Genomic DNA, 12,019 nt, shown 5'->3' with positions numbered 1-12,019 from the left:
TTCAAAGATGAGTGCTCTTTCCTTAATCAACTCAGCAAACCCTCCCTCCCGACCCCCACCCCATACTTACTGTCTCCTTCTGGAAACCATTCTCAAGATGGTGACTTCCCAAGTGGAATCACTGGGGGAAAAAAAACACAGACAACTTAGCATCTCAGAGCCCTTGTCATGTACCGGAGGCTTCCTTTACTCATTTCTTTCTTACTTTTGTCAGATGGAGGATATGGTTTTGGCTGAACCCCTGGCCCATTGCCCTTTACTGGTCCAGGCTGTGTTTCTCTTATTGCAAGAACTGGAAGCATCTTTCAGGAATCCCTTTAGAGTACTTAACACTGTTTCAGTGGCACAGGTTTGCAGAAATTGGAGTTGGCATTGCACGGTTGCTCTCCGAAGTTTCTGGTTATATCAAGATTTTCTTTTTTTTTCCTTACAGAGAAGACTGGAATTGTCTGTCCAGAAATCAGAGCAGGAATAAAAGAGATTGTCTTAGAGATAAAGAATGAATTAGAAAGAAAAGAAGCTTGGATTCTGAATCCCATGATGCAATTTAGGCAATGGCAAGAGGCACCAGAGGATATAAACCCACAGCACAGAAACCTTCCAGAAATACCCTAAGGACCATTAATGTATCTTCAACAGGCTTCTCTTAATACCCTGCACGCACAGAGCAGACATGATTAAAACAGATTGGAATATTTCATTTTCTTAAAGCAAAGTGATAATTACCTCTGGTGTAATTTGCAGATTTAATCGACTTGGTAAAATATGAACTTGGTATCGGGGATGGGTTTGGGCTGATCCTGGCACTTTCTCCCAGTCTTGGCCATGACCGCTTTCCACGGCTCTCAGAGAAGTCCCTGAACGATCATGTTAATAATAGTGTTACTGTAATAATAATTTCTGGTCTCTTTATAGCCCCTTTCAATTCACAAAGCATGTTAACATGTATTATCACTAATCCTCATAATAACTTTGTGCAGAAAGAGGGTCGAGCGCAATTACCCCCATTTTACAGATGTTAATGCAGAGCCTGAGGGAAGAAGTCACTTGCCATATTAATTTCCTAGGGTTGCCTTAACAAATCACCACAAATTTGGAGGCTTCAAATGATAGAAAGTGACTCTTGATTCTTCTGGAGGTCAGAAGGCCAAAATTAAGGTGTCACATGGCCACTCTCCTTTCAAGAGGCACATGGAAGGAAACTTTGCATGTCTTTTCTGGCTTCTGGTGGCTCCTGGTGTTCCTTGGCTCATGTCAATGCCACTCTAGTATCTGCTCCCTGTCTCTTTGTCTTTGGTCTCTCCCTCCTGTTTTACAAGGACACTTGTCATTGGATTTAGGGCCCTCCTTAAATCCAGAATGATCTTGTCCCATGATCATCCCATGATTCTTAACTTGATCACATCCATGAAGACTCAATTTCTAAATAAGGTCACATCTGCAGGTCTGGGGGCGGGGGTTAGGACACAAACAGGTCTTTTGTGAGAGACACAGCTCAGGGCACTGTCTTTGCCCAACGTGACACCTGGCTCCACTCAAACCTTTTGTTTGCGTCCTTCTTTTCCCATTGTCTTGTTGTCTCTGGGAGGCCAGTGGCAATCACGTGGACCTGGGGACATGCTTCCCTGGTTGACAACAGATCTATGTCCATTCCCTGTCTCCTGCGGCCAGTCCCAGGATGGCTGCGGAGGAGAGAAGAACGCCAGAGTGATGGCTGGAGGGGAACCAGTGTTTTCTAAATACATCGTCAACCATCGTGGCCTAGGCCTTGTGGTGAGGCGTTTGCATATGCCTGAATGGGGCAGAGTTAATGTGTCGGAAGCCCCTAGGGCCCTGTGATCAGGCCCCAGGCCATGCTGGGGCTGGGGCTGGGTGTGTGTAAACTCTGCCCTGAAGCAGCTGCTGCTGTATTATTCATGGGCCTGCCTGCATTATTGATGGGGCAGGGAAAGCCTTCAGGCTCCTGGATGCAGCCCCTGCAGCCCTGGCTGAGACCTGACTTGCTGGAAGAAGGGACAGTGTCCCGTAGACTACATGCTGCTTTTCTTTGTTTCTGGCCCAGTCCCTGAACCCTCTGTGGTCAAATGAAGATGAAGACAAGGGTAGTTCACTCAGTGGGACTCCCAGGACACCATGTTTCCTGACTCAGCATGCTTTCTATTGTGTACCTGCATCTTGGCTTCTAGGAGGAAGGTCCCAGGGGTGGGGGGAGAAGCTTAAGGTTTCTATGCAGTTTGCAGGAGACTCCGGCATGAACGAGAAGCCAGGTCTCCTGGGGAGTCCCTCCTTGGTGGACCAGATCATGGAGGAAAAGGATGGAAGGAAATGGGTGGAAATGTCTCGCGGTGCCATCCCACCTCGTTCTCCCACGTGCCCCAGGACGCTGTGGCCCTGTCAGCTCTGTGGGGGAGTGAGGGGGCCCTGAGAAGTCCGGGGACACCACAGGGCAGGACCGAACAAAGCACATGCGGCTCGAAGCAGCCCCCCAGCCCAGCTAATCTTTTCCAACCAGGTGGATAATTTGTATTTTTACAACTACTTCATAATGAATGGCTGCATCTTGTCAGGCGAGCATCTGGGAACAGCCGGGCTGACCTGGTTCAGTTTGCAGATATGCAAGCATCTGGACCCTCAGTGTCTTTCCAGCAGGGCTGCCAGGCCCGTGCTCGCCGCCCTGCAACACAGGTCCACATCCTCAGGCCTTCCCGTCCTCCACACCCTGGGCCGCCAGCTTGACCTTCTGCTTTGTCCAAGGCTGCCATGGCCCTTCCTCTGCTTCCTCCCCGACCGGAGGGTTGAGTGGGGCTGGTGCTCAGGGCAGTACTGCACGCTGTTGGGTGGTACGCAGTAGGTATGACACGAATGTCATTCTGTTTTTATTTCTTAGCTCTCATTTTGTCCTGCCTGCTTATTTTCTCTCCGCTCTATCTGGGGTCTCCGCCATGGCCCCATCTTGCCCTCCCGCCAGGCACATACCTCCACGATTCTCGGCCTCACTGTCCATCTTCCTCCTCTAGGGACTCATCCTGATTCCTCATACACTGAACCTCTTCTTTTCCACTGGGTCCTTCTCTTCTGTTTTCAGCTAGAGACACTTCTCTCCTCCTTGAATTTCCTGTCTCCTAGAAACCTCGGTGTCATCTCCACTCTTCCCTTCTGCCTCCAGTAAAGCACTCAGTACCACCCTGCCTTCTTTTACAGTGTCTCTGCCATTTTCCCTTCCCTCTTCTCCGTCTTCTCTACACCCTTATTAATGAGGCAGCAGTTCTTACATGGGGGTCCAGGGTTCCGTGGGGTCCCCAGTACCCTGTTGGGGAAACTAAAATGTGGAATTTGAGACATTACTCGCCCTTTCCACTCCCGTTCCTCCAAAGGTGTGTAGTGTTTTCCAGAGGTCACTTGACAGGTGACAACATCATTTCTCTGGTGACGAATGGGAGTTTGTGTTAATGCGGTGTTGTGTTATAAATTTTTTTATTTGAGGGGCACCTAGGTGGCTTAGTCGGTGAAGCATCTGCCTTCAGCTCAGGTCATGATCTGGGGTGCTGGGATGGAGCCCTGCATTGGGCTCTCTGCTTGGCGGGGGGTCTGATTCACCCTCTACTCCGTGTGCTTGCTCCCTCTCAAATAAATAAATGAAATCTTAAAAAAGAATAAAATAAAATTTTCTATTTGAATTCCAAAATGGTAAATAGTGATAGGTATAATCTACATATACAAAAGCTCTTTGAGGCCCTCAGTAATTTTTAAGAGTAAAAAAAGGAGTTCTGAGACCTAAAAGCTGGAGAACATTGACCTCCAGCCTGTTGGCCTCCCCTTGTTGGTGTGCGAATGAGGAGTGATGCCCTGTCTGCGTGCACGTAGCCTCGTGCCAGGCACTGGGTCTAGTCAAGGCATGTAAGTCAAGGGGTTCATCCCCCATTCATCCCTTTGCCCAGGTGCTTTGAGAAATGCACAGACTTCTTGACCACACAGTACCCTGTGGGTGGAAGGCACCCTCACCAGGTGGCCATTCTCAGGCTCTTCCCTTGCCGGCATCTCTGGCACAGTACTGTCAGGTTGCTGTCCTTACAGATCTGCTTTGTTCACATCATTTCCAGCTCCGAAGGTCTCACTGGTCCTCACTGCCCCCTGGATGAGTTCCAAACCTATGGATATTTGATGTGGCGGTAAAGGTCCTGCACTGTCTGGCTTTCATTCTTCCTTCCAGCTTTGTTTCCCCGTGCCCCTTGACATGAACTCTGGGCCCTGGTGCGGCTTTTCTTTCCTGTGTTTCCATCTCAGCCTCCAGCATCACCTTGAACTCTTTCCCTGGTCTCTGCCCCGGAGCTGCAGTGTCGGGGGTCGTGCTGACTCCTCTGCGTCTCCCCTCCCACCTAGCAGTGCCTGGCACCAGGTAGACGGGTGGAGAGAGTGTGGGGTTTGGAGTCCAGTAAGCTGGGGCTTGAAGCCCTGCTTTGTCTCACACCAGCCGGGGGACTTCAAGCACATGAAGCACATTTAATCCTTCCAAACCTAAGAAAGGGATGCTCATCTGCACAGGGGATAGTGCTGGCTGTCTCCTACGGTGGCTGTGGGAAGCAGAAACTCAGTGAAGCTAGGTCCCTCCTCCTTTTCTGAAAGAGCTAAGAGAAAAGCCAGCGTATTTTTAGACTAAAGGAATATCATGCAGAGGTGTTGGCACCTTCTACTGATGGTGTCCCACTGGCTGGGAAACACTGAGTCCTCTACCAGTGTCTCCCTTTTTCCTGAAAGCTGATCAGTTCTGATGCACGCCTCTCTGTTTTGGAATTCCACCCCTTGTCTGGAATATCCTGGGGCTTAGTACAGCTCCTGCTGGGCGCCAACAGGTTTGTCTTCTTACTGGTCCAGCCGAGGGAATCATGTTCCTTCTACTGATCCAGACATTTAGACAAATTAGGTGCCCTTTACTTGAAGAGTCTTACATTAATGAATACCATTAATTGTCCCCCTAATGGGATAGTTCCATTTCGAGGGGCAAGGACTTTGCTCTAAGTCACAAGGAAAGTCATTGGAGGAGGAAGGCCTTGAACCGGACTCTTTCCCTATCAGATGCTCTTCTTCACTAAGCTGAGTGCTCCTGCAGAACAGAGACTGTCTCATTCACCTCTGTGTCAACAGCACTCAGCCCATAGCCAGATATGGAACAGGTGCTCAGTAAGGATTTTGTTGAATTTATGAAGAATAAAGCTGGTCCCAAGATGGGCTTTGAGCAGATCTTGGAAATAGCTAGCCACCTACTACCCAGGGAGAGTAACACTTTCCTTCTTCCTTCCCTCCCTCCCATCCCTCTCATACTCATTCAACAAGTATTTATGTGCCAGGCTCAGTTGTAGTTACTGGCAATACAGCAATGAACAGGCAGTTTCTCTGAGCTCAATGGTGCTTAGTTTTTATTTGGGGAGACATAATAAACAAGCGAATAAATCTTTAAGTGATGTTGGGCAATGACAAATACTCGAAGGAAGAAAATAGGGTGGGGACTGGGCAGTACTAAGGCAGAGGTTAGTGGTAGCTTATTTACAGCAGTGATTGGAGAAGGCTGTATGATTCTTTATTGAAGTGAAAGAGTCATTCTAGCAGACAACAAGTGCAAAGGCCCTGAGGCAGGAGCAGGCTGGTCATGCTAGTGAACTTGACAGACAGCAAGGTCAGTATGGCTGAAGAAGAGGAAGGGAGTGTGAGGTAGGAGATGAGATCAGAGGTCATGGAGAGCAGTGCAGACCCTGTAGACATTTGACCTTGACGTTCAGTGAGATGGGAATCCACTGGAGGGTTTTGAGAAGAGAAGCATCCCATGCTGATGTATTTTAAAAGGGTCTCATTGGCAGGTGAGTTAAGTGGAGTAGCTTTCATTTTTTGCAAGTGAGTTTAATAGTTCAAAAACTAGATAATTTGTGGACTTACAAGTATTTTTTAGAATTTCTTTCAAGACCTTGCTAAATCCCTTCTCTCCCTAATCCCTGAAGAGCAGGTGGGGGCCTCCTTCAATGACCCTGGGAGGGAGCTGGGCCACATCTTTGGTTCAGGAGGTCCCTTCCCCTGTCTTCTTACCCACAGGAGATTGGAGCAGAACTTCTTCAACTGCAGCTGTGACATCCGCTGGATGCAGCTGTGGCAGGAGCAGGGAGAAGCCAAGCTGAACAACCAGCACCTCTACTGCATCAACGCCGATGGCTCGCAGCTGCCCCTGTTCCGTATGAACATCAGCCAGTGTGGTGAGTGAGCCCCCCGGCCCCAGCAGGCTCCAGGGAGATCCCTCAGAGCCTGCACAGTAGCCTGCACAGTGAGGGCCTTCCATTCCCCACCCTTTGCACACACCCCCGGTCTTGAACTCTGCACTGGGTGCAGATCTGGCTTACTCTTTACCTCCTTGCTCATTCCTGTTCCTTCTTGGGCCTGCCAGGGCAGAAGGTTGGCTTCAGGAATGGAGACAAGGGCTAAGTATGCCCCTTCTTAATGCACTGGAGTCCTTTCTGTCTGTGAGTTACTTGTCAACCAGATCTGAAGGAGCATATCTCAAAGCATGGTCTCCAGACCTTCTGTATCAAGAGCATCTACAGTACTTTTAGAAAAGCAGATTCCCCAGACCCAATAGACTTCATGAGATCCTAGGATGGGTCTCGGATATCTGAATTTCTAGCAAGCTCTTCATAGGAGTCTGAAGCAGACCAAAGTTTGAGAGCCAGTGTCCAAAAGTGGAAGATGCCATTTGACCTCATTGTTCAAACTACATTCTTTGAGCACCTGTTCCAATCCTACCCGCTGTCTGCCTTGTAGGAGAGCCCAGCTGGGCTTAACTTCTGAGCTCTGATGTCTGTGGGGAGGTGCTATGAAGATTCGGGGACTTGGGGGTGTTCCAAGAGCACAAGCAGGTTGAGTTGAGAAGTGCCATCACCGACCCCAGAGACAAAGTTTTGGGATTAAGTGTTTGCTTATCTTTTCACTCATCCTGTCCTCCCTCCCAGACCTCCCTGAGATCAGTGTGAGCCACGTCAACCTGACTGTACGAGAGGGTGACAACGCTGTCATCACTTGCAATGGCTCTGGATCACCTCTGCCCGATGTAGACTGGATAGTTACTGGACTGCAGTCCATCAACACCCACCAGGTAGGCATCCTAAGCTCTGGCCCCATCAGAAGGCTGGGCAGCCATGACCTCTTAGTCCACATGAGCTAAATCATGAATAGAAGCAAGGGATGTGAGAATAAGGAGGAAAAGGGAAAGTTTGTGCATGCTTGGTTCTTATCCAGCTGCAATCTTCTCTAGCCAACCTGATCTTAAGCATGCTAATCAACTTCTCTGTACCTTAGTTTGTGCATCTGTAAAATGGGGATAATACTACCATTCCCCTCATATGGTGACTGTGAAGATTTCCTGAGCTCATGATTGTAGAGTGTCTGGCACTTGGTCAGTGTGCGTGGCAGGAAGAAAGGGTCCTTCACTTTCTGTACAGTTTTTCTTTTTGATTCCCGAAGGTGTTGGGGAGGTGGGTGAGGAGCCCCCTTATAGAAACTGATTTTTTTTTATTGGGGTTTTAGACAAATCTGAACTGGACCAACGTACATGCCATCAACCTGACACTGGTAAATGTGACAAGTGAGGACAACGGCTTCACCCTGACATGTATTGCGGAGAATGTGGTGGGCATGAGCAATGCCAGTGTCGCCCTCACTGTGCACTGTGAGTGGCTGCTGTATGGAGGGTTACCATGTACCAAAGGGATGGTAGTGCAGGAGGCAGGGGCAGGGAGGTTAGGAGGGCAGGACCAAGCACCTCAGTCCTGAGCTAGTAGCCCCAGAAAGGTTGTCTCTGTCCCTCAGAAGATGGGTGCCTCCAACTCATCTACGTCTTCAGGATACCCCAGAGTTGGCCCGAGTCTGCCTTCTGTTACGTTCCTCAAAGGTCTTCCAGTTGTGGTGGACCCGGGAAGCTTAGGTGAAGACAGCCCTCTCTTCCCCTCTTTTGGGAAGGTGGCAGGGGTATTGGTGGGAGCCTCTTATCCTCTCAGTCTTACCAGAGCTGGATGGGGGAAGAACTGGGATTCCCACCCCAGTCTCTGGTCAGCTGCTCTGGGACATGGGAGACTGTGTATCCTGGGAGTCAGCCAGCCTGTCCCCCCACAGACCCTCCGCGCGTGGTGAGTCTTGAGGAGCCGGAACTGCGCCTGGAGCATTGCATTGAGTTCGTGGTGCGAGGCAACCCGCCACCCACGCTGCACTGGCTGCACAATGGGCAGCCGCTACGGGAGTCCAAGATCACCCATGTCGAGTACTACCAGGAGGGCGAGGTCTCCGAGGGCTGTCTGCTCTTCAACAAGCCCACCCACTACAACAATGGCAACTACACCCTCATTGCCAAAAACCCGCTGGGCACAGCCAACCAGACCATCAACGGCCACTTCCTCAAGGAGCCCTTCCCAGGTGAGGGCCGTGCCACCTTCGGGCCTCCTCATTCTGTCCCAGAGCACAGGGCAGGGCAGCCTGGGAGAGGGCACAGCGTCAACCCTGCTTCTGTTACCTCAGGTAACCAGACTCATGCTGGGGCATATTCAGCCCCCACCAGCATTTTATGTAAGCCAGATAAAGCCTCCGTTTTTGCATAGTCTCCAGAGGAAGAATCCAGATCCCCTCAAAAATGTGCACTTGCGCACAGACAGACATGCCCTATTCCGGTAGAGGAAGGGACTGAGCCAGACAAGAAAGAGAATTTCGACGTAGTCCTTTATTTGTTGTAAAACTTGGGCACCATAGTTTGCTTGTTTGAGCCTCACTTGCCTTCATTTGTGAAATGGGTCCGATGACAATGCTCCTGTGAGAATCACATGGCCCTTAAATGACTTCCGGTCCACAAAGCACCTACGACAGGCTTTGGGACACAATGATGGTTTGATGACCTTCCATTGCAGGGGCTTCGGGGTCTCTATGGTTCAACCCCATCTTTAACAGATGTGTGAGCTAAACCTCCTTCTCCTTGCTGGTTGGTAGCAAGGCTTGGCTAGGGAGTAGGCTGCCAACTCAGAGCTTTTCTCTTGTTCTGTGGTACACTCGCACCAGTACCAGACGCCGTCAGCCTGTGCTGGCGCTAACGTCAGCTGGGCCAAGGGTAGTAACAGAAGTAATGAAAGAACTTTGTTTGTTTGGGAGGTGACTCTGTCTCTGCCTGGGCTACAGTATTTCAGATACTTTCCTAAGTTGCAGAAGGAAACACCCAGAGGATTTAGTGTATGGGGTTGTACCATTTCCTGGTGCCTTCAGCAGTTGATGGGCTTTGTCTGTGAAACCAAGTATCTTTGGTGACTTTGGTGATTTCTGCTGGGAACAGGCTGGATGACCTTCAGTCTCCAGAACTCATGGGTTCTACTGAGATAGAAGAACCATCTCTACTGAGTGAGAAGAACCACACACGGAAATGGGTGGGGTGGGTAGGAGGAGCCAGCACTGTGTCCCATCTGCTTATGTGAAGGTGACGTCACAGCCCACGTATGACGGGTAGCAGCTCCAGGAGGCCTTATTTATCTCAGGGCAAGGAAATCCCAGCTCCCAGAGTGAAAGCTACATGGGAAGGCCAGATTCTTGCCGCTGAGGTCCAAGAGAAAGATGATGGAGCACCATCGGCTCGGGAGAGGGTCCAGAACGTGCTGATGTGTAAAATCCTGGCAGTCCCATTTGGCCCAACATTTCTAGCATCATCCTCTGAGGCCCAGTAGAAGGTCTCAGGACTTTCCCCACCACGGGCCACACCCCTCTCTGCTCTGGGAGCTGAAAGAGTCCCTGCTGTGGAAGCAGCAGCCTTTAGATGCAGACAGCCTTTGTTCTTGTGGGCCACCCGGTCAAGCTAGGCCTTGCTGGCATGAAGGGCTAGGGAGGAAGCACTTTTGCCCTGCCTGTGTCCATCTAATGATGAGAGAATGAATTGTGCTTTTAAAGAGCAGAATGTACATTCCGTGATGGGCAAGGAATGAAGCCCCTGAAGCAATGCTTGTTTACAAAGGGAAACTCCTGGGGACTGCAGAGAGTAGGGAGCCCAGGAATGCTCTGGAGGGAGGGTGAGCCACTCTGGACTCCTCCCCATAGAGGCTGTCCTAAGAGCAATTCTCTATCTCCTCCCAGCCGGACAGATAGATACCTTTTCTGTCTCCAAGAGACACAGCAGCCCTTTGCTACCTTGTCAAGTCTCCTTAGGACAGTGGTTCTCAAAGAGGGTTCCCCGGACCAGCAGCATTACCATCGCCTGGGCATGTGTTAGAACTCAGATTCTCTAGTCCACCCCCCCCATCCTGCTGCATCAGAACCCCGGGAGTGTTTTAACAAGCCTGCAGGTGACTCAGTGCTCCTTCATTTGCAGTCCACTGCCATGCTGTTTGGTGGGCTCTGGCCCCAGGAGGTGGGAGATAGAGTCACAGAGCCACCTGAAGGGAAACAGTCCTCCCCAAAGCATTTTCCTCAGACCCAGGTGCACCCTGCCAGGGCCGCCCTGTGCGAAGGTTTTCTTGTTTTATGAACCTAAAGGAATCAGTGGATGATGAAAAGGCAGTGACAGGGAAAAGATGGGCCGGTCGTGTCAAATGACAAAACGTCTAAACATTCAGGAGAGTAAATTATCTGGAGGAGCAGGCGGTAAACCTTATACCTGCTGAGCTCTGGATAGAAGGCTTTCCGTGGATTCCTGCTCTTTTCTTTTGCCCTGAGAGTGTTGAGACATCATACTTATCACAGGGACTCCTTTCGCTCCCAGGCAAGCAGAGCATAGAGGTTAAGAGCACAGGTTCTGAAATCAGCCAGATAGAGGTACAAATCCCATCTGCCACCCGACCAACCAGTGGCCTCAGCTCCTAGACCAGGGTTGGCACCTGGTATGTGGCTGCATGCATGAAGGGCCATCTCTACTCTGCCTCTGCTCCTCCATCTGTGGAATGGGAGTGAGAACCAAAGCTCTTTCCCTAAGTTGCCATGAGGATTTGAAGTGTGCTAAGGGTTTAGACCTGGGTCCAGACAGAGAAAAGGTGCCCCAGCTCTCAGCTGTTGCTAGGATTCTTGGGATGGAGGGATACAGTGAAGGTAGGAGTTCTAGAAGCAGTGTTCTCTGGTCAAGCTTGGCCGTTCTAGCAACAGGCTCTGGGCAACATTGTCTAGACGTAGGGCTACGGAGCCATCTGTGCTGCCAGGATCCAGTCTCTCTAAATAATCACCCATCAGCTTTGTCATCTCAGGCAAATCACTCAGTCCCCTGCTTCTACCTCAAAGGCTGTGGTGAAGATGAGTTCATACACAGTGGATTAATCCACCGAAAGTGCTTACTCCTGCTCGGCACAGAGTAAGCACAGACAGAGTTACTGTTTATTTTTATATTTTTGTGAAGCACACCCAAGGGTGACTGTTTTGGGGGCAAAACAAGATCTGAAGGTACTGGTCTCCTTTTCTGATTCTGCACGATCCTAAGACCCATAGGAGAGATTTGATCGGAATGAATATATTTAATGGAGCAATCTGGAAATGCAGAGGCTGCCTTCAGTAAGGATTTTCTTAGAGTAGGACGTTAAAATGAAAATGTTCTGGAAAATTTCGTTATTATTTTTAAACTGCATATCTCTTTCCTTCTGCATTTCCAGAGAGGCACTAGAACATTGAGCATGGCATCCAACCTTGGTGAAGGGGGTCTCTGCCAGGATTGGTTAGGGAGCTTAGTTCTAGAAGCGTGGAGCTAACTCCTCTTTGGTGTTCCAGGAACTAAGAGGGGCTGCCAGAGGGGATCCGGGCATGAGAGTGGGAAAGCTAGGAGGAATCAGGGATTCAGGAGTCAGGAAGGCAAGAGCCGGTGAGGCTGGGAATGACAGCAGGGTGGGAGGTGGTGGCTAGAAGGTTGTGGTCTGGGAGAGAATGTGAAGTTCCTTAGATGATGATGTGAAAGAAGGAGGAATGTTGCCAAGGCCTGTGTGTGTGTGTGTGTGTGTGTGTGTGTGTGTTTGCATGCGCATGTGCAACAAATACCTGAGAA

General features: G+C 50.0%; 1 protein-coding gene across 5 annotated transcripts in view; it reads left to right on the top strand.

The window, feature by feature from the left end:
• The window catches only part of NTRK3 (neurotrophic receptor tyrosine kinase 3), a 391,217-nt gene that overhangs the window by 118,849 nt on the left and 260,349 nt on the right, over nt 1-12,019 (top strand). For all 5 annotated transcript variants that reach the window (XM_025436910.3, XM_035714844.2, XM_035714845.2 and 2 more), the window contains exons 5-8: nt 6,082-6,239; nt 6,990-7,132; nt 7,564-7,705; nt 8,149-8,445. In XM_025436910.3, the coding sequence (XP_025292695.1) occupies nt 6,082-6,239; nt 6,990-7,132; nt 7,564-7,705; nt 8,149-8,445 (740 nt within the window). The remainder of the gene's footprint in view (nt 1-6,081; nt 6,240-6,989; nt 7,133-7,563; nt 7,706-8,148; nt 8,446-12,019) is intronic.

This window comes from Canis lupus, chromosome 3 (assembly GCF_003254725.2).
Source record: "Canis lupus dingo isolate Sandy chromosome 3, ASM325472v2, whole genome shotgun sequence".
Classification (NCBI taxonomy): Eukaryota; Metazoa; Chordata; class Mammalia; order Carnivora; family Canidae; genus Canis; species Canis lupus.
Note: the sequence above shows the minus strand (reverse complement) of the source record. Positions and strands in the feature narration are given on the sequence as shown.